Below are 19,030 nucleotides of genomic sequence, written 5' to 3' on the forward strand. Positions count from 1 at the left end.
AAAGCAATTAAGCACACACTTAACTTTAAGGACATTCTGAAATCTTAAGATGAAATCCTGGCCTAACTGTAGGGCCAGTATTTTACCTCAATTGCCTTCAATGAGACTTAAGCACACGCTTAAGTGTTTTTCTAGATAATAATGCTTTCCTGAATAGGGGCCTAAATGAACGGTAAATTAATAATAAAGAGATTTTTAAAAAATAAATGAATCACATAGAATGAATACAAAACATGACCCAAAATAGTTTTGCCTGCTTAACAACATGAAGACTCCTGATACAGAGAAATCCCCACACGGTTAATTTTTTCAAGTTTATTTTCAATAATAATTTTTGGATAACCAAGCAGCTCTGTAAAGAGAAAGCACAGAAGAGTATTTCTGGCACTTTTGGATAGTACATAATTTTTTCCCCAAAATTTAAAGCACATTCAGTCCACTTGCTCGGTCCATAGTCCACGTAATATAAGCTAGATTAGCTCATAGGTTCCAGAGGAAAGTAACCACATATACAGTCAATTAAACTTTCTTCTTGGCTTCATCAGGGCCTTTAAAACGTCCTTTAGTCTACCTTAGCTAAACAGAATCCACAGTACACATGATAACTAGAGAATACACTGTATTGAAATGAGAAATGCTCTGCACAACTGGGACACTTGGTGGCATGCAGTTTAAAACAAAAGGTATAATTTCAGAAATTTATAAAATCCAAATAGGTTAATTAAAAGGAATTAGAAAAAAGGAGGGACTGTTCATTGTTACTGTAAAAAAGGCACTTGGAGTTAATGACACTAGAACTGGAGGGCTTGCAGCTGACACAAAATTCAGTTTTGTTTCATAGAAAGGCTCCAATATCAAGGGAATGCTACTCAAGTTTCCTGCAGTTTTACATTAAAACAAATTGCTGAACAGATTATAATAAAGACGTAAAATGTTTACAACCAACTTGTAAAAATAAAAAAGCATAGTATAAGCAAAATATTATTAAAAAGCAGCAATGCATAGCCTTCCTTTGAGATAATGCATAACTTTAGACACCAAGTGTCAAATTGTTGTGTTTAAGATACCCTTTCAGTAGCATTATCATGATAAAATTGGCTTAAGAAAATGTAACAAAGTTTCACCTGTTCCAATCCAAAAGAGATTTGAGGTCATAAACCTGCCAAAACAATTTTGTCAGTATTTTCAACATCCTTGATGACTAACATCAAGTACATGGAATACCAGTCACACACTTCTTACGGCTGTCTCACTGGAGGCATCCATTAAATCACTTTTCAGAGTAATGATTTAATTCTTTTCTAACATTTACACAGTAATGCATTTAAAGTTCTTTCAATGTTGCCTGCCACAGATTTTCCTTTTCTCTTCCACATACAATTAAGTACTTCCACAGAAAGAATATTTGGCAATTTCATACTCCACAGAAAGGTGGATTTGCAATAGCTCACTTTATATTGAAAGCCATCAATGGTCTTTCTTCTCGTTTTTGCCAAGGACTCTTTTTATCTTCTCCTTGGTCATCTTCATCATCATCTTCATCTTCATCATGGACAGATGTTCCATGTTCAGGACTAGTTAGTGGGTCATCTGCAGTTTCTGCAGTTCTTTTTATGGTCTCCTCCTGCAGGCTGGGCAACTGAACACCACTTCTCCTGCTAGCTCCATCCAATAGGCTCCTTAGGGTACTGTCCTCAGGGCTGCAAACTGCTGTTCCACATTCACTGCCACTTTGGTCCATATCATCCAAATACACAAGCTGCGTGTAAGCTGTGCTCTCTGAAACTTTTGGCTCTTTTTTATGGTTCTCCTTCAGTGGCTGGTGAGTATGTTGCAGGGGCAAATGATCTCCTCTTCCCCTTCGGGCAGATTTTGGTTCATTCATATCAACACCAGAATCTAAACTGGCATCATTGCTTCCATTCCTTCCAGCTCTTTGGAGATCAATGTATGAATGTCTAACATGAGCATTTGAACGTCCATCTAGAGAAACAAACCATGCCCGAGGATGAGGCAATGGCTTTCCACCTCCTAGCTCCATCAGAGCTTTTTCTGTAAGGAGCTGTACTTCGCTATTCATTTGAGCCAGAGATGCATCATTAAGTGAGGCAGGAATGGATATGGACTCTGACATAGAAGCATTCTGTGGACTCCATTCACTTGCACCTGCATCTTGCAAATGTTGCTGAGATATTGCTTGTGATGATAACTGCTGAGGCTGTATCTGCTGCTGAGGATGTGGAAAAAGCTGTGCATGGGGGTTAGAAAGCTCAGCTTGAAGTCTTTCAATATCAATCTGTTGGTCAGCTGGTGCAACCAGTGATTGGCTTATATAAGAATGTTCTCCTGGTAACTTCATGAAATGACCTGGTATGACCAATGTGGGCAATACTTTTCTGTAAACACTGTCATTAACTTGGTCAACAGAATTGCAGCAAATCAACTGGCCTGGTCGAGGAAAAGATGTAGGTCGTTCAAGATGATCGACAGAACGAGACATCATACATTCAGCAGGTCTGCAGTCTAGCAGTTCTTTTTCAGGGGCCGAAGGGGAGGGGTACATTTGTTCCTGAATATTATATTTACTTCCTGAAGAAATATGGTTTATGGATGCTTGAATCTCTCTCTCTTGTTTTTCAAATAAGGGCTGAGACAGCATAGCATTGTAACTTCTCCTGTAATCTTCTTTGACAGGGGACTCATATCCTTCTGATGTTTCAATGGAATTCTTTGATTTTGAAGCAAAAGTATTCACTGATTTATGGTAGTCTTTTCTTAAAGTTCCACTAGGTGTAAGGTTCTCCAAGGAGATTCGGATCTTGTCTTTCTCCTTATGAGAAAGCAGTTCTTCTCGGGAACTAAATTCCTGTGAGGTACTGTATGAATGTTTGAGCATAGGAGTGTGCAAATCTGCTTCTCCACTAGAAGATACCATCTCCATATGGACAGCACTGATTAACTCCTTGGCGCCTGAGTTTTCAGTGTGCCCATTGCTGGCAATAGATCTCCCACCAGGAAATTCGGACTCCCTTCGGGAAAATATTAAATTGATGTGGGACATAGAGGTTGACTGATCTTTCTTAGAACCATCCAATGCTGTAGAAAGCTGCAGTTTCTTATGGTGCTGACGTGGTTTCAAACACTTCCTCCTATAGTATGCCATAAGACAAAAAGGAAAAATGTGTATGGCTGTTGTACATCTATAAGATCAGCAGGCATGAAATAACAAGGGATTTTTAAGCAATAATTAAAGCTCAACTTTCAGTAGCAAAGTTAAATAAAAAAGGAATCAGTATGAATTAAGCAAACATTATGGAACACCTCAAGCACTTAATTTTAAACAAATTGGGTTAGTGTTTGGAACAGGATAGCCCAATTGCATGTATTCACTGACAAAGGTTTACTTTTCATTTAGAATAGGAATTGTTGAAAACTGCTCACATAGAGCAGCAGAACAGAGAGTGTTATGGCTCAAGATACACCCATCTTCTCGTTGATCTACAGTACTAAAATATCATCTACAGAAAACTAAGTTATATTGGTGCCACGCTTCATACAACCCCTTTCCTAACATGGGGAATACACCCTGCACTATATGCAAATAGCCACGTGAGGAAGCACTACATCTCATTGCCTCTTTCCTTTTAAGTCCAGTGAACTGCTTAATTCTTCTTTTTTTTTAAATGTAAAATGTTGTCAATAGAAAACGGCACATAATTTCACTATCATGAAAACAGGAATGTTTACATTCTAAATGCAAACTGAATGACAAAATGGTACACTTTACCTGCAATAATATACAAGGAGACACAGCAAAACCACAAGTATGAGAGCCATCCCTCCTAGAATTGCCAAAAGGAACACTGTGTGATAGCTGGTAATGTCCTGTATTACTGTGGGACCTAGAAGGCCAAAAAATAGAGTTTAGACTTAATTCAACCTTTGAACAAAGAGAGGCAAGTTAACGGTCAGTCATGACAACATCCTGACAGCACAGAAGAAGGTAAGTGAGCAAAACTGCCATTAGGTGCTCCCTGCCTACTGTGTCTGTTTATGCCATATCTGAGAAAGATGTGGAGAGAATTACAGATGGTTCTGATGCCAACAACTCCAAGCAGTTTGTTCTATGGAAATCCCTGAATGCAAGAACAGCATGCTATGCTAAGCATTGCTTTTTGGCTCCATGTAATACCACAGTGCCCCAGCCTCCCACAGATGAAGAGCAGAAGCCGCTGTAGTCATTTCAGCCAGAGGAGTGCCTGCTGCAGAACTACTGCTTTTCCTCTCCTGTCTATTTTGAGATTTTTTTTCAACCACAATTTTATCACTTTGTAGTAAATAGCAGATGTGGCACCTTAAGGGCTTCATCTTTAGAGGTACTAGTTGCTCAAATCTCCAGTTCAAGTCAATAGGAACTGTGGGTTTAAGCACCCCTTGAAAGCCAGGTGCTAAATACAGCACATTGAAAACAAAAGATTTTAAGAACTGTTGATAAACCCTTTACTTGCAGAGAAAGAGACACATTTAAACTTCCACTCCCAGTTATGTATGTGTAATCTCATTGGTTTGTCAGATCCTTCCCACAAGTTTGAAATAGAGCCAAATTTTGTTTTCAGACAGAGGTAATGGGAATTCACAGAATTATATAGGTATAGTGATAGAAATGTAGCCGTGTTAGTCTGGGGTAGCTGAAGCAAAATGCAGGACAATGTAGCACTTTAAAGACTAACAAGATGATTTATTAGATGATGAGCTTTTGTGGGCCAGACCCACTTCCTCAGATCAAATAGTGGAAGAAAATAGTCACAACCATATATACCAAAGGATACAATTTTCATATGTGTTCATTTTTTTTTAAAATTGTATCCTTTGGTATATGGTTGTGACTATTTTCTTCCACTATTTGATCTGAGGAAGTGGGTCTGGCCCACGAAAGCTCATGATATCTATATTTTTGCTTAGTTTCTGTGGTGCTACAGGGCCACTTGTTTAAGTTTTATAAAGTTACAGACAAACATGGCTACCCCTCAAACTGTTTGAATAATGTTAAGGCTCTCAACTAGAGGTTTCTAAACTGTGCTTCAAGCACTTTGTGCTTCAAGAGCCATTGCTAGAGGTCCTTGGAGACCTGGCTGGGAACACAGTGATGATTCTCCTTGTTTCCAATCAACCAATCAATCAATCCAACAACAACACTGTATTTTTTTCGCTGTCTTTAATTCATTCATTCTTTCCTGATGTTACTTATCCACGTAATCTGTTGTTTTATTTGCTACATGATGTTATTTGAATGGGAGGGGAGATGGTCCATGAGAATCTTAAAGAGTGGTTCCACTGTGACAAAGTCTGAGAAACGCTGGCCTAGCCTTAAGAAGAAAGGAAAGTCTGAGAACAAGCAGAATCTCTTCCCTAAAGGAAGAGCTATATGGTCAATCAAAACTCCTGATAAGGTCAAATATTTTAGACATACAAGACCAAATTCATACCATTAAATTCAAAGGCATGCAAGCAAAACATCTGCCCCATATTTTTTAAAGTACAATTAATTTTTTATAAGATTATTTTAAATTCACAACCACAGTTTATCCTTGTCTATGCCTGTAACTAAACACTTGTTCAGCCCTGGGTCAAGCTGGATCTTTCAATTTTTTTTTTTTTTTTTTGTAGCATAAACTGAAATAAATCGCTTAAGGAAAGAAAGCTGCCAGAAGGAATCTTTCTCCAAATTCTAAGGATGGTTGGTGGAATCTATTTTGACAGAGCTGAGAACTAATCTTACATAGTAGGTTGCTTTGTTTGTATGTTATATATAGTTTGGCTTGTTTGTGTAGTCAGGACAAAATATTTTTAGCATACTACCTCTGTTCGGAACTTATCAAAACCTAATGAATGAAGCCTCTCCAAGGAGGTGGTTTTGTTTGGTTTAAACAAAGAAGCCCGGTGTTTTTATTGGAAGCAGGGGAATACAAACAAAAAAAGCAGGGGGGAGGGGACTATCATGCCACACTGTGAATAGCCTCAACAAGAGTGCACATATACATCACAGATAGTTTATATTGATTTCTATGTTATTTAAATAGCCTCCTGAATGCCAACCAATAACAATCTACAAAGGGAAGTCAACCAGTAGAAAATCTGGTATTTTGTTTATGTAAGGACAAATTCCACCCTAGTTTACACCTGGTGCAAGCTCAATGAAGTCAACGAGTTTATAACAGGTGTCAGGACAAAATTTCAAAATACAAGCTTTCAAAAGCTATAAAAAGAACAATTAAGACTTTAAATTATGATTGTAATAGCTCCAGGTGGATCTATTTCAGAAACTTCATAAAAAACATTTTAGTAATTGTTGGAATTTACAGAAAAAATGATATCAGAACGTACCTCACTTACTAGCCATTAATTTACTGAACAGGGGTGACAAGTGACACCACAGTGAGGAATACTTTATTATAAAGTTTCAAAAGCAAGTGATTTAGAGTCTCTAAATTCCTCCCCTCACCCAAAAATATATTAACCCTTTGCTCTTTTCGTTTTTTAATAATCCATGACTGATCAACATGTGGCCTCTCGGATAAGGAAATCCTGAAAAATATAAGTGTTATATATGACTACTTGATTATTTATTACTGGAAATTCTAATGCATTTCAATTCAATCTTACCTGGGTTAGTAGGAGACATGGCTGCAACCCAATAACCCAACTGTGGGGCAATGTATGTCCAGGTCAGCTGATTTCCTTCCTGTTGTACAAGCCCTAAACTACTCTTCAACCAAGTCCCTGTAAAACACAAGACCCAAAAGAATGAGTCTTATTTTTTGAATATGAGATCAGTACATATACTAGGGGAAAAGACTGTAAAAAAGCCTTTGCCTTAAAACTTATAATTAAATATTATAAGTCACACAATTCTAAAGACATGGCAGACTTGTTGGTCTTTAACACTTACTTCTTTGACAGTTATCTCTGGATATGTCTTCAGGATGGATCAGAACAACTGGAAATGATCCATTCAGCAGAAGTTGATTTATCACATCTAGCACAGACTTAATACATCGACCAACTATTGCTCTCCCCTCGACTCTGGTACTACACCTCAATGAGAAGCTTAAGAAGAGTTGACTCCATTCTCCCTGAATGGCACTGGGTTACTGTGCTTCAAACTACTGTACATTTAAAAATTGAAACAGGATGTTCTCAGCCTTTTGAAGGGCTATTGCAAGTAGAGGAAATTGCTTGAGCTATAGTGCAGCTAATATTCCTTAGGAAGAAATCTTTGCAGTTCAGATAGAACATTTGACAGTTTTGCTGTAATTTTACAATGCCTCTCTGAATAATAAGGTTTTCAAAAGACACATGCAAATTCATATTGTTATAGGACGACTTTGACTTCCACCAGTGGGTGCCAAACTGAACAGTAAATAAAAAACCTAAATAAAACTGGAGTATTTCATACACTTCCGCTATCAAAAATTAACACACACACTAACCCATGTACTTCAGCTGATAAATACCTTCTCATTCTCAAAAGAAAGTTATAAATATTTCCAACAAAGGGGAAGTGGAACTGTTGAAGTTACCTAGCACGTTTTCAAGAGAACTATATATTGTTTTCTGACTAGCTCTTCCCCAAAATGGTTATAAGTGTGTCTGGGCTGAAATTAAACCCTTTTTATGATGTCACTATGAATTAGAACAGTGTTTCCCACATGGTGTTCTGTGGAACCCAGGGGTTCCGTGGCCAAATAAAATTCGGAATTAGAGGAAGAAGTGGTAGTGGTGGGAGAAAGGTGAAAATTTGAATATCACTGTAAAACACATTCAGGAGATTTCATTAGTTATATGTAATATAACAAAAATTAACCTCAAGGTCCTGATGATTTCTACTGTAGTTTAAATTAGTTACATGAACCAATTAGGGAAATCCAAAATGAATATTAAACAATATCTTTAAAAGAAACCATACATTTTTCTCCTACATAATCAAATCTTTGTAAACCATAATTTTTGTTTCAGCAAAGAGCTTGTGTTGATACAGTAAAAGTTTTTTTTCATGACACATAATATTTGATAAACTGTTACATACAGATAAAAATCATCAACATATTCCTACTTGGCACAATATTGAATGTGTAGCTAGAAATCACATTCAATATTGGTGAGGAGTGTAGAGGTAGAGGGGAAATTAGTATTGTCTATGATGTAAGGGAGGACCCAGTAGGAATAATTTGTCATTTCACACAACATCAGCATCAACATTGTAATCTGAGCACCTCATCGATAGCAATGAATTTATATACAGGACACCCCTATGATGTAGGGAAGTACTGTTATAGGCAGGCAGAGACTGAAATGATTTGCCCAAGGTCACCAAAGTAGTTGCTACTAGGTCCAAGGAATAAAATGTATCAAGCTCTCCCAAGCTACCAATTTTCCTTTTGATCTTCTACCAGGTTATTTTCTAGTTGCAGAACTTTGTTCCTCCAACAGCCTTGAATGAGAAGCTGAGAACATAGCCAACAATCTCATAGGGAATGTCCTTGCTTCATTAACTTTCAGTAGAGTGACTGCTGTCTGTGACTGAAACAACAATCAAGGACACTGCCCACAGGTGAAACCTCAATTTTCTATCATTCTCTGCAGGATCAGGCTTGATAACAAAACCATCTTGGCTTGGAAAAAAACATTTCAAAGACATGATGCTAAATGCAAAATGAACAAGTACTATTAAAAGTGACAGCATACAAGAGTAATTGGAGACTGTGGACATCTAAAAAGGCAGATTGAAAAACTGGAACCAAAACAGCAGAGTGTCTGAGGGCTTGTCTTCACTACCAGAAGATTGGTAGGTTGTTTTAGTGCAGTGTTTCCCAATTTTATTTGGCCACAGAAACCTTTTAAACTCAAAAGAATTTTGCAGAAACCCTACTAAAAGTCTAATATATGGAGTGGAAAAAGTAGGCCACAAATAAGTAAGGATAATAATAAACAAATGCTAAACAAGGTCATGAGATCAACATTTAATTTAATTGTACATATTTAAAAAAAAATCACTTTATATGTGTACACAAAAATTGTTAAATCATAAAATGTTACTATAATGGAATTTTCTCGCGGAACACTTATTTTCGCTTCATAGAACCCTGGGGTTCCACGGAATATCATTTGGGAAACACTGATTTAGTAGGTCTAGTGAAGACCCACTAAATTGACTGCAGATTACTCTCCCATCTACTGTTACTCCACTGGAATGAAAAGCATAAGGTAAGTCAGTGGGAGAATTTCTCCCATTTATCCAGCGTGGTGTAGACGAGCGATGTTAAATATCGGTTAATTGAATAGTCGAGTAACCTCATGAATTCTTATCAGTTAGTTGGCTATTCTATAGTCCCCAGGGGGCAGGGCCAGCAGCAGCAAGGGGAGCAGGCTAGTCCACAAAGGGAGCCAGTTTAAAAATCAGCTCCTCTTGTGGACCAGCTGCTTGTCATCCTGTGCAACTGCCTCTGATAAAGAAGCAGCCATGCGGGGTGGCAGCAGACCCTGTCTGGGGGCAAGGGTCTGAGCTCCCGCACCCAGTGTGAACTGGAATTGAGCCTATCTCCTAATACACTTTAAATGCAGAGCCACAACGGGGGTAGGTCCCGGACCCGGCATGAGCTGGGCTGCTGGCCAGCCTGCTAAAAAATTTAGTGGGGGGGGGGGGTGGTGGTGGTAAGAAATGCATGTAGTCTATAACATAACCCTATATGTTTTTGCTTATCGGTTAATTGACTACACTATTCAATCCCTAGCGTAGACAGTGCAGTAAGTCAACCTAAGTTACATCGACTCCAGCTATATTATTCACCTAGCTAGAGTGGCATAATTTAGGTCAATTTAACCTTGTAGTGCAGACCTGACCTGTGTGCAAGATAAGCTTCTTTTATGGACAGTCTCAACACCCCAAAGACACATGTATATTCCTGCCTAGTAGCAAGGTTAACATCTTTGGTATTTTATAGGTTACACAATAGCAGTGGTAGACATTTGGACATTAACATAAATAGATTAAATTATCATTACTCTGAATCAAATTAAAGGGTAAGGTAAGGAGGCTTTCAGGAAGGGGAATGTGTAAGACTACAGAGGAAGAGAGGAACAGGCTTCTGTCCTCAAGAGTTTGAGAGAAAAACTAGGGCAGAATGTACCATCCTCCTTTCTGGTGTGAGTTTATTTTAAAATATAATTCACCCAGCCAAAAGTGTGATGTAAGTTTTGTGATTCAAAAATCACTAGGCTGACTGCTCAAGAAATTCCTTAAAATGCCACTTGTTTCAATCTCTGCAAAAATCTAGGTGCTGAGCACCTGCAGTTCTCATTGAATTCCATTGGAACAAGAAGTGCTTAACACTTCTGAGACTCAGGATCATCAAGTTTATACATAAGCCTATCATCACACCAATAACCGGATAACTATTGGGAATGAGGAATTTGATATCCACAGCCAAATCCACATTTAAGGCAGGAGTCATTATTGCAGTTATTCACTAGGGGGAACATGTGTTCAGCTTGCCTTATTCACACTACTCTGGGACAAATGGAATCCTTGTAATGCCTCTTTAAAAGCTCTTCTGCTAATTATGTGCTTGCAGAGCACAGCAATCAAAAAGCTAACAGAGGCTACACTCTTATCACTGTGAGCAAAGCTCAGTTTTCATTCCAGCAGAACAAGATTGCTCACATTTTCCCAACAAAAGGAAGCTCTGTACTTGCAAAGAAAGCAAACAAAAGGGCGTACAAAGCATAAGGCTAGCCAGCCTTCTTGCTGGTCCTCCACATTACTCGCCCACCTGTTTTTGCTAACTGTTGGCTATCCTCCAGAATACAAACTGGTCAGTGTAACACAAAACACCAGCAGGCCTCTCCCTCGAGAGGGCCAGAGAGCTTTAGAAGCATACCAGGTACCAACTACTGGACAATTGTTAAACCTTTATTTTAAATATAGAGAAAGCTTTGGTACATCAGATACCATCGTGTGGTGACAGCTGGAAAACGCTGAATTTTTAATGGCAATCACTCTATCCTCACAGAGTGACATACACTGCCTCATATCAATGCTAATGATGGGTTCTGCAGGGCCTTGGGTGAGAACCTGATGGGAAGCCCAGTGTGTATTCCTCCTTATTCTAAGGCTGGGCTAAAGGTCTCATCTTTTATATCTACCTGTCATTGCTCATCAATAGATATTTGATACATTTGAGTTTCTCCCCCAAGTGGTGGCCAAAGACTGAGGAACTGTTTATTGTTCCTGTTGTTTTGGGATAAGTCAGTCACAAATGTACACAGTATTCCAGGCAAGGACACATCAATGTATATAGTTGCATTATGATATTTTCCACTATTAATCACTGGAGTTAACGGTGATTAATTGACAGCTGTAATATTAGACAAAGGAAAAAAAATCTCACTATTCTTCATTTCAACTTTTCACTCTGCCCTGGATGAGCACTGATCACAGCTGTCCTGGACTAGGATAAGTACAGAGAAGGAGTCCCCATCCCAACCCCATGCTCCCTCTTTCTTTCATGGGAATGGGATGGGGAATAAATTACTTCATTTCTTTTCATGAGGCAACTTACTCTCTTCAGTGTGCAGAGCTACATATTCTGGCCTGCAAATAAGGAGCTGGAGCACAATGGAGCCAGGGCTCCTCCCTTTTCCTGCCCCATCAATGTTGGGCAAGTAGCCTTTGCTTTCTCTGCAGCCAGACTTTCAGCCTGAATAAGGACACAAAGACATTTAAGGGAGGGCAGACTCATGTTTCCTGTCTGGTTGAGTGAGGTCTATGAAACCAACTTTCTCCCATTGCAACCAACTTTCTCCCATCCTTCACAAAACAACAGAAGACAACCATCACAAATCCTCCACATCCCTGACTAAACTGTAGATGAATTGCTACACTTGTTAGGCACTAGTATGCAGAGATAGTTAATAATTTGATGGATAAAAAGAAATTGACAGTTTTTAAGACTGGTCCTACAGCTCATGTGCATCTTTTAAGCAGAAACAGTAAGTTTTATGTAGCTTGTGAGTAGCATATGGTTTGGGCCAATTTACCATTGGCATTAAATCTATGAAGACCAGATGGTGCTTCATGGAAAATTTCTATATACAGAGACAATTCTTCATCTCTCTTCCCTCCCCCCTATTACTATTCAGTGGAATTTCTCTTTGTCGTTTCTCCCCACTACTGTTCCAGGGAGCCAACATGCTGATGCAGGAATAAAGCTTGTTGGCTCAAACAAGCAGTTAGGGGGAAGTTATAGTTTTCTTATAACTCTTCGCTTGCTAAGATTTCACAGTTGTCAATGGCACTCACTCTGAATAAAGGTGTTACGGTATACATAAAAAATAATCTCCTTTAAAGGTAAACAGCACACTTTTTAAAAATGCTTTGCTTAATGTAAATAATAACCTAACAAGCAAAACACACCTAAATATTTTAATACATATTTAAATATAAACTACACATTGGGGGGAAAGCACAAATTCATTGGCAAACAAAACACTGAATACTTTAATGCAGTGGTCACCATCAGGATCTACTGGTAGATATTTGAATCTCTGACTGGGGATCCTAACTGGTTTGGCCAAGAAGTTATCAAGCCCAGCACTTCAGTTGCCCCCACAGACTACTGCACATCTCCTGCCCTTTGCTTTGGAGCTGTCCCCTCAGGCGTCTCTGCTTTCTGTGCAGGGCAGGGGAGGGGTGCTGATATCAAGATGTCCCCTCTCACACCCTGTGCCCTATCTCCCCAGAACAGAGAGGGGGCACATCAGGACTTGGGATAGAGTTTCCTGGCTGCTTTTGGGAGTGCTGCAAGGTCAGGACAGGGGTGAGCCTGCCTTAGCCCCACTGCACTACCATCCAAGAGCCACCTGAGGTAATCAGTGCCCAGCTGGTGCCCACATCCTGAAACCCTAACCTAGTCATGAACCTCCTCCTGTACCCCAAGCCCCTGCCCTAGCCCCAAGCACCCTGCATCCAAATGCCCTCCCAGAGCCTGTACTTAGAACCCCAACTGCCTGTCCCAAGCTCAGGTCAGAGCCCCTCTTGCACTGCAAATCCCTTAATTCAAGACCAGAGCCTGCACCCCAACCCTCTGCCCCAGCCTGGTGAAAGTGAGGAAGGGTGGGGAAGGGAGGGAGGATGGAGTGAGCAGAGGTGGGGCCTCGGCGAAGGGGCACAAAGGAGGTGGGGCCAGGGTATTTGGGTTTGAGATAGATCTTGGATTGCACTTAAATTCAAAAAGTGATCTCATGCTTAAAAAGGTTGGAGACCCCTGTTTTAATGTCAGAGGCCAGACAAAGACTTCAACAGAGCAGCAGCAATAAATTCTGCTAGACAGAGAACATGAAACTACGCTGCATGCTGACTTAGCCTGTACAAACTGTGGGCTTGATTCTCCACCACCTACTTTCCTAGCTAGTCTTCACATATGACTTCAAGGGCATCATTCACATAAGTGTTGGCTGGTCCTAGACCACAGCAGGTGTACTTGCATTATTTGTTTTAAAAAACCCCAAACCCTATTATTCTAGATGGATTCAGAGGGAAACAAGCCAATCTACACCCCTCCAGAGCCTGTGTGCGCATATGCATGCACACAAGCTTACAATTACACAAGGCAAGAGCATACTCCCACTGAAGTCAATGAATTAAAAAATGCAGACTATGGCCATAAAGGGAACTGACCTACTCACAGGTGTAGGCATTACTCCTGGGGGAATTATGTACCCAAAATTAATAATTCTGCATAAAATATTTTAAAATTCTGATACTTTATTTCTCATAGCACAGTATAATCATGCCATTTTCAATTATTTTGGTAATTAATTTCAAAATACCTGTCAACAAGTATATCTAACATTTAAGGATATTAGAGTGTAACCGATTAGCTGTCTAACCAATAAGCTTATGCTCATCAGTTAATGGTGTCGGTTACATTCAGCTGTCTCCCAGGAAGGCAGCTTTGCTGTGGGAGCCGGGTGGACAAGAGCAAGGAGACGTCACTGTGGCAGGGAAGTGGCCTCCCTGGAGTCAGGCCGGGAGGCTTTACTGTAGGTTCTGCAGCATAAAGCTTTATCTTGCAGTGTGTAACTGCTGAGATTTTCAGCAGTTACATAGTTACCTACTTAACCAACTTTTAACATCCCTAACAATACAGACAACAAAAGAGATCCCCCCCCCCCAAGAGTAGAGAGCTACAAAACCACCTATGATAACAAAGTTCCTGTTTTCCTGTAATACTTTTTTTTGGGGAGGAGGAGGGGGGCATTTCTGGATGTGTCTGGGCACATCTTGAGGGGGAAAAAACCAAACTTTTGCTTCTCCAGTTTTAGACACCTACAACCTCTGCCTCCAAAAACCCAGCTGTGGGGTACCCAATCAGTCCATACACCCACACCCCCTACTCCGCCCCTCACCTCCTTTGCAGCCCAGGGATCCAGACAGAAAAACAGCTTGATGCTGGGTCCCAAGATTACAGAGTTTGCTGCATGCCAACTCTTTTCTTCAGAACTGCAGTTACCAGAACCCTCCAATTCCCATTACCCTCTAGCTGTGTCAGGTACCGTATTTTCCGGCGTATAGGGCGACTGGGGGTATAAGACGACCCCCTATCTTTTTAATTAAAAGATAGGGTTTCATCTTATACCCCAGCGCCCCTCCGCCTCCTTTGCTCCCGGTGTCCCTGGTCTGCTGGAGATGGTCCCCAGCAGACCAGAGGCACCGGAAGCAAAGCCGCCAGGAGCGCCTGGGCTGACCCCCCCTGCCGGAGCCCCTCCGCGGCTTTGAAAGCCTCGGGGGAAGCCGGCGGCGGGGCATCCCAGGCGCGCATGGGCTGCCCCCCCGCCGGAGCCCCTCCGCGGCTTTGAAAGCCTCGGGGGAAGCCGGCGGCGGGGCATCCCAGGCGCGCATGGGCTGCCCCCCCTCCGGAGCCCCTCCGCGCCGCCGCGGAGGGGCTCCGGCGGGGGGGCAGCCCATGCGCGCCTGGGATGCCCCGCCGCCGGCTTCCCCCGAGGCTTTCAAAGCCGCGGAGGGGCTCCGGCGGCGGGGCATCCGGCGTACAAGACGACCCCCGATTTTTGGGGGATGTTTTTTAACTTCAGAGGTCGTCTTGTACGCCGGAATATACGGTATTTGTGAGCTGGACAGCAGGACTCTGTTAGGTCTAGAAGCCCCTAATGGCACCGAGTAGCACTAATTCTGCAGAGAAAAATGAAATTCTGTGGAGAACATTAACTCTGCACAAATTCTGCATTTGACAATGTCACAAAATTCCTCCAGGAGTAATGGCTATAACACTTACAGTGAGTCAAGAATAGAAGCGATAAATTCCACTCTACATACATGCACCTCTGACTTCAAAGAGAGTTGCATGGCAACATTTAGGACTTAAGCTCAGCCATAATGGAAAATTTTAATTTTTGGTTATATTGTCTTAAGGTTTCTAATCTGACCATTTCATTGTGTCTTAAAATATATCCCTACTTCTGACCTTTGTTGATCAAGTTTTCTTCCTATAACTGACCAAAACCACCAGGTATGTGACTGTCAGCAGCACGCTATCACTAGAGTCCCACATATTTTGCATAGGTAGAATAACATGAGAGGAAAAAAAAAGCATATCCCCAGTAGCACCTGACACCAGGGGAAGGGTCTGGCTCCCACCAACAGGCATTGCAAAGCAGTGAATGGGATCCTAGTAGTGATCAGATTTGACCTGGTCACTCGTACTTCATCATGCAACCCTCCTTCTACTCCAGGGCACATACAGACCCTCCCCAAGGCTTCCCATCCCTTGGGGTGAGGGGGCTGCTGGGCTGTTGAGTTCAGTTGGAGAAAGCAATATTTAAAACCTACTCTTCTGTGCTTGCTTTTAAGTGCCTAAAACCTTTTAATACCATGGAATCACTTTTAATAAAATGATGTGTATAGACAAATTGGAATTCATATGCTGTTCTTATTTATATATGGTCATTGAAGTATTTTGTTATTCTCAACAATTTTAAAAACGAAACAACTGAAATGACTAAAAATTCTGAAAAATAAAAAGTTATAAACAAATAAAATATTTTACAAGGCTCCAACAAGGCTTTTCTTATATGCAGCAAATAACATAAAAAAATATCCAAACTACACAGAAATTTAGTTTTAATGTAGAGAGTTACATTTTTGTCTTGTCCCTCTTTTTCAGCTCATTCTGAAGTTTAAGAATTTTTTCCCCCTCAAAGAAAACCATTTTTTCTGCTTACTTTTTTACATGACCTCTCTACAGGAAGCACTCCCTATTAATTAATTAGCAAATTTTTAATGACTGGTGATGGAATTATCCAATATCTGCTGAAGGCAATTTAAGTAAGAAGATCAAAGTTGTGATATTTACAATGGAAATTATTTGCTTCCTATAGTATTTACAAATAAAATGGATGATTTAATTAACCAGAAGTCTAATTAAGTTCACTATACTGATTTACATTTTATGCATATCATCTTAACTGGACTAAATCTTAGAAATAAATGTGGTAATATTTAAAATCATCCACATCAGTAGCCTAATTGTAATACACATTTCTTAAGTAATTTTCATTCAGCTACTGATTTCTTCTGCAGTGCTGTGATGTCACACAGGATGGCACCGTGTATAAATGAAGATGGAGGGTCCAATAACAAATGCATGTTACAGAGCATGGGATAAATAGTAAGCTATTAAACCATATGTATATTGTACATAATATTCAAATATAGCTAACATGGTTATTTCTAAAAACTAATTTCTTTAGGCACTTCAAAAGGGACTTGCTCTCACAGGGAATTAAGTCCATAACACGCTCATGAAATTAAACTTTACATCTTGTTTCCCCTGAGTAAAGAAGCCCCAATTTATTGCAAGTGTGTAAATTGCCACTTTTTATACCAATTAAAAAAAAAAAAAAGCCTGGCTACTGTATTTTCTTAAAACTGACAGCAAAAATTACTAGGCTGCAACCAGCATAAGAAATTTTAGTCCACGATGAATGAGTTTTTTACGAAAAGCTACAAGCCATGAAAATACATCTTGGAAAATTCCTACTTAATTGACATCAGATTGGAAATGTCAATGCTATAATGCAGAAATGTTTTTTTCTTTTCACAAAAATATAGGAGTTTAACAATTCTTAGAATAAGTTATTACAATGATATTGTTTTTGAAGTTGCTATGCAACAACAGTTGAATATCCATGCTCTGAAATCATACCTTCACTATTCTTCCTCTCTTACAGCATTTGTTGTATGACATTCGGGAGTAGTGTAGTTAAAACCTGCCACTATTTAATATCATCATTATTTGGCAAAGAGAAACCAATTTGGTGGGTTTCAGACCACTGACTATCAGAAAAATACACATTGGTATTACACAGAATCTAAAATATTTTTGCCAGAAAATCTCTCCACAAAATGTTATTGCTCAATGCATGACTGAAGTTTGAATACAGTGCTGTGGTTTTCCTTTGTTAGTTTTATTCAACTTCCCCCTTATGTAATTAAGACAAAAGTATCTGTCTAATATTTAACAAAAGCACATACTTTTACTTTGTAATTTTAATAGCATCTGAGGCAGGAGCAAGGCAGATACCTGTGAGGTAGATAAGTATTATCTCTATTTGGAAACAAAGACCTTGTCTACACTAAACACAAGATCGCTGCTGTTGTGATCGATATTCTGGAGTTTGATTTAGCGAGTCTAGTGTGAGAACACTGCTAAACTCAGCTTAAAGTAAACTGACTCCAGCTATATATTCTATGTAGCAGGACTTCTGTATCTTAAGCTGAACTGCTGGGTCTAATGTAGACCTGGCCTAAGGCACTTCAAGCTCCCTTTGATGTTTGTGCAAGTTGCAGGTGATCAGTGGTTTCAGGATCAGGCCTAGAGTTTATAGTATCATTGGCATGGGTGACTTTCACATTGCACTTAGAATTATTAATTGCCGGAAAAAAGCGGCGGACATTTTTATTTAAATGCCGCGGGGGATATTTAAATCCCCCGCGCATTTCCCTACTACGACTCATGAAATTTACATGCCCCTTCCGGAAAAGGGGCCAGTGTAGACGAGCCCATAGTATATCAATTAGAGGAGAGGAAAAAAACCTTTTATATCACTCTAGTTTTGAAAACTCTACTTCGTACTTTAGAAAGTACAATAAAACATAAATTGTATGTTAATAAAACACAACCACAACTGGCTGTGACCCATGTTTTAATTACACTCCTCCTACCAAAATCTCCCTCAAAGAGTTAAACTTGTAAAGCATCACCTGAAGAGCTTTTCCGCTCTTCCCCCACTGAAGCTGAGATCTGTCTACTACTCTGCAATTATATTTGCATCTATTATATTAAATAGACTTCATACACGATTAAAAAGCTGTTTTTGGTAACTGCCATTTCTATGGCAACACACAGAAAGAACAGAATTCTTTGAAAGCAGTTAAACTCTATTCCTTAGTGTATTTAATTTTTAAAAGGGGGAATTTAACCTTGACAGTTTTGAGATTAAAAAGAAAGTCAAAATCAAGTTGTCAAAAAACTTGTAAACTACAGAAGTAATATACAGTGCAAGTTGGGAACTTGTAGAGACTGATTTCCTCTTCACAATTTTTACATGCTCAGGTAACATGATAGTAGCAAAAATTTTGACTCTGGTTACACAGACTGACTTATAATTGCAAGCTATTTGGGGCAGGGAACAGGTCTTCCTATGTATGCACACAGTGCCCAGCACAATGAGGATTTAATCCTTGCTGCGGACTTAATGCAGTACTATAATATGAATAGTTACCATAATAAAGGGGTTACATTATAATCACATGCACAGAGGTTTTGTTATTCAGGGGGTTTTGTTAGAATGCTGACGGACCAAAGTGTGTGAAATTTCATAGCACGTAAACTACTGAATGCAGCAATAATTATCTCTTGCAGTCCAATTATCCTTGACTTAAGCTACACAGCAG

General features: G+C 39.8%; 1 protein-coding gene across 3 annotated transcripts in view; it reads right to left on the reverse strand.

Annotated features, from left to right (window-relative positions):
• Positions 1–300: 300 nt before the first annotated feature.
• FAM171A1 (family with sequence similarity 171 member A1) overlaps positions 301–19,030 on the reverse strand; it is a 141,355-nt gene continuing 122,625 nt past the window's right edge. For all 3 annotated transcript variants that reach the window (XM_014571731.3, XM_006119484.4, XM_075922445.1), the window contains 3 exons: positions 6,664–6,780; positions 3,788–3,902; positions 301–3,149 (listed from right to left, as the gene is read on the reverse strand). In XM_014571731.3, the coding sequence (XP_014427217.1) occupies positions 1,448–3,149; positions 3,788–3,902; positions 6,664–6,780 (1,934 nt within the window). In that variant the 3' untranslated portion in view covers positions 301–1,447. The remainder of the gene's footprint in view (positions 3,150–3,787; positions 3,903–6,663; positions 6,781–19,030) is intronic.

The sequence above is a fragment of the Pelodiscus sinensis genome, chromosome 2 (genome assembly GCF_049634645.1).
Source record: "Pelodiscus sinensis isolate JC-2024 chromosome 2, ASM4963464v1, whole genome shotgun sequence".
Taxonomy (NCBI): domain Eukaryota; kingdom Metazoa; phylum Chordata; order Testudines; family Trionychidae; genus Pelodiscus; species Pelodiscus sinensis.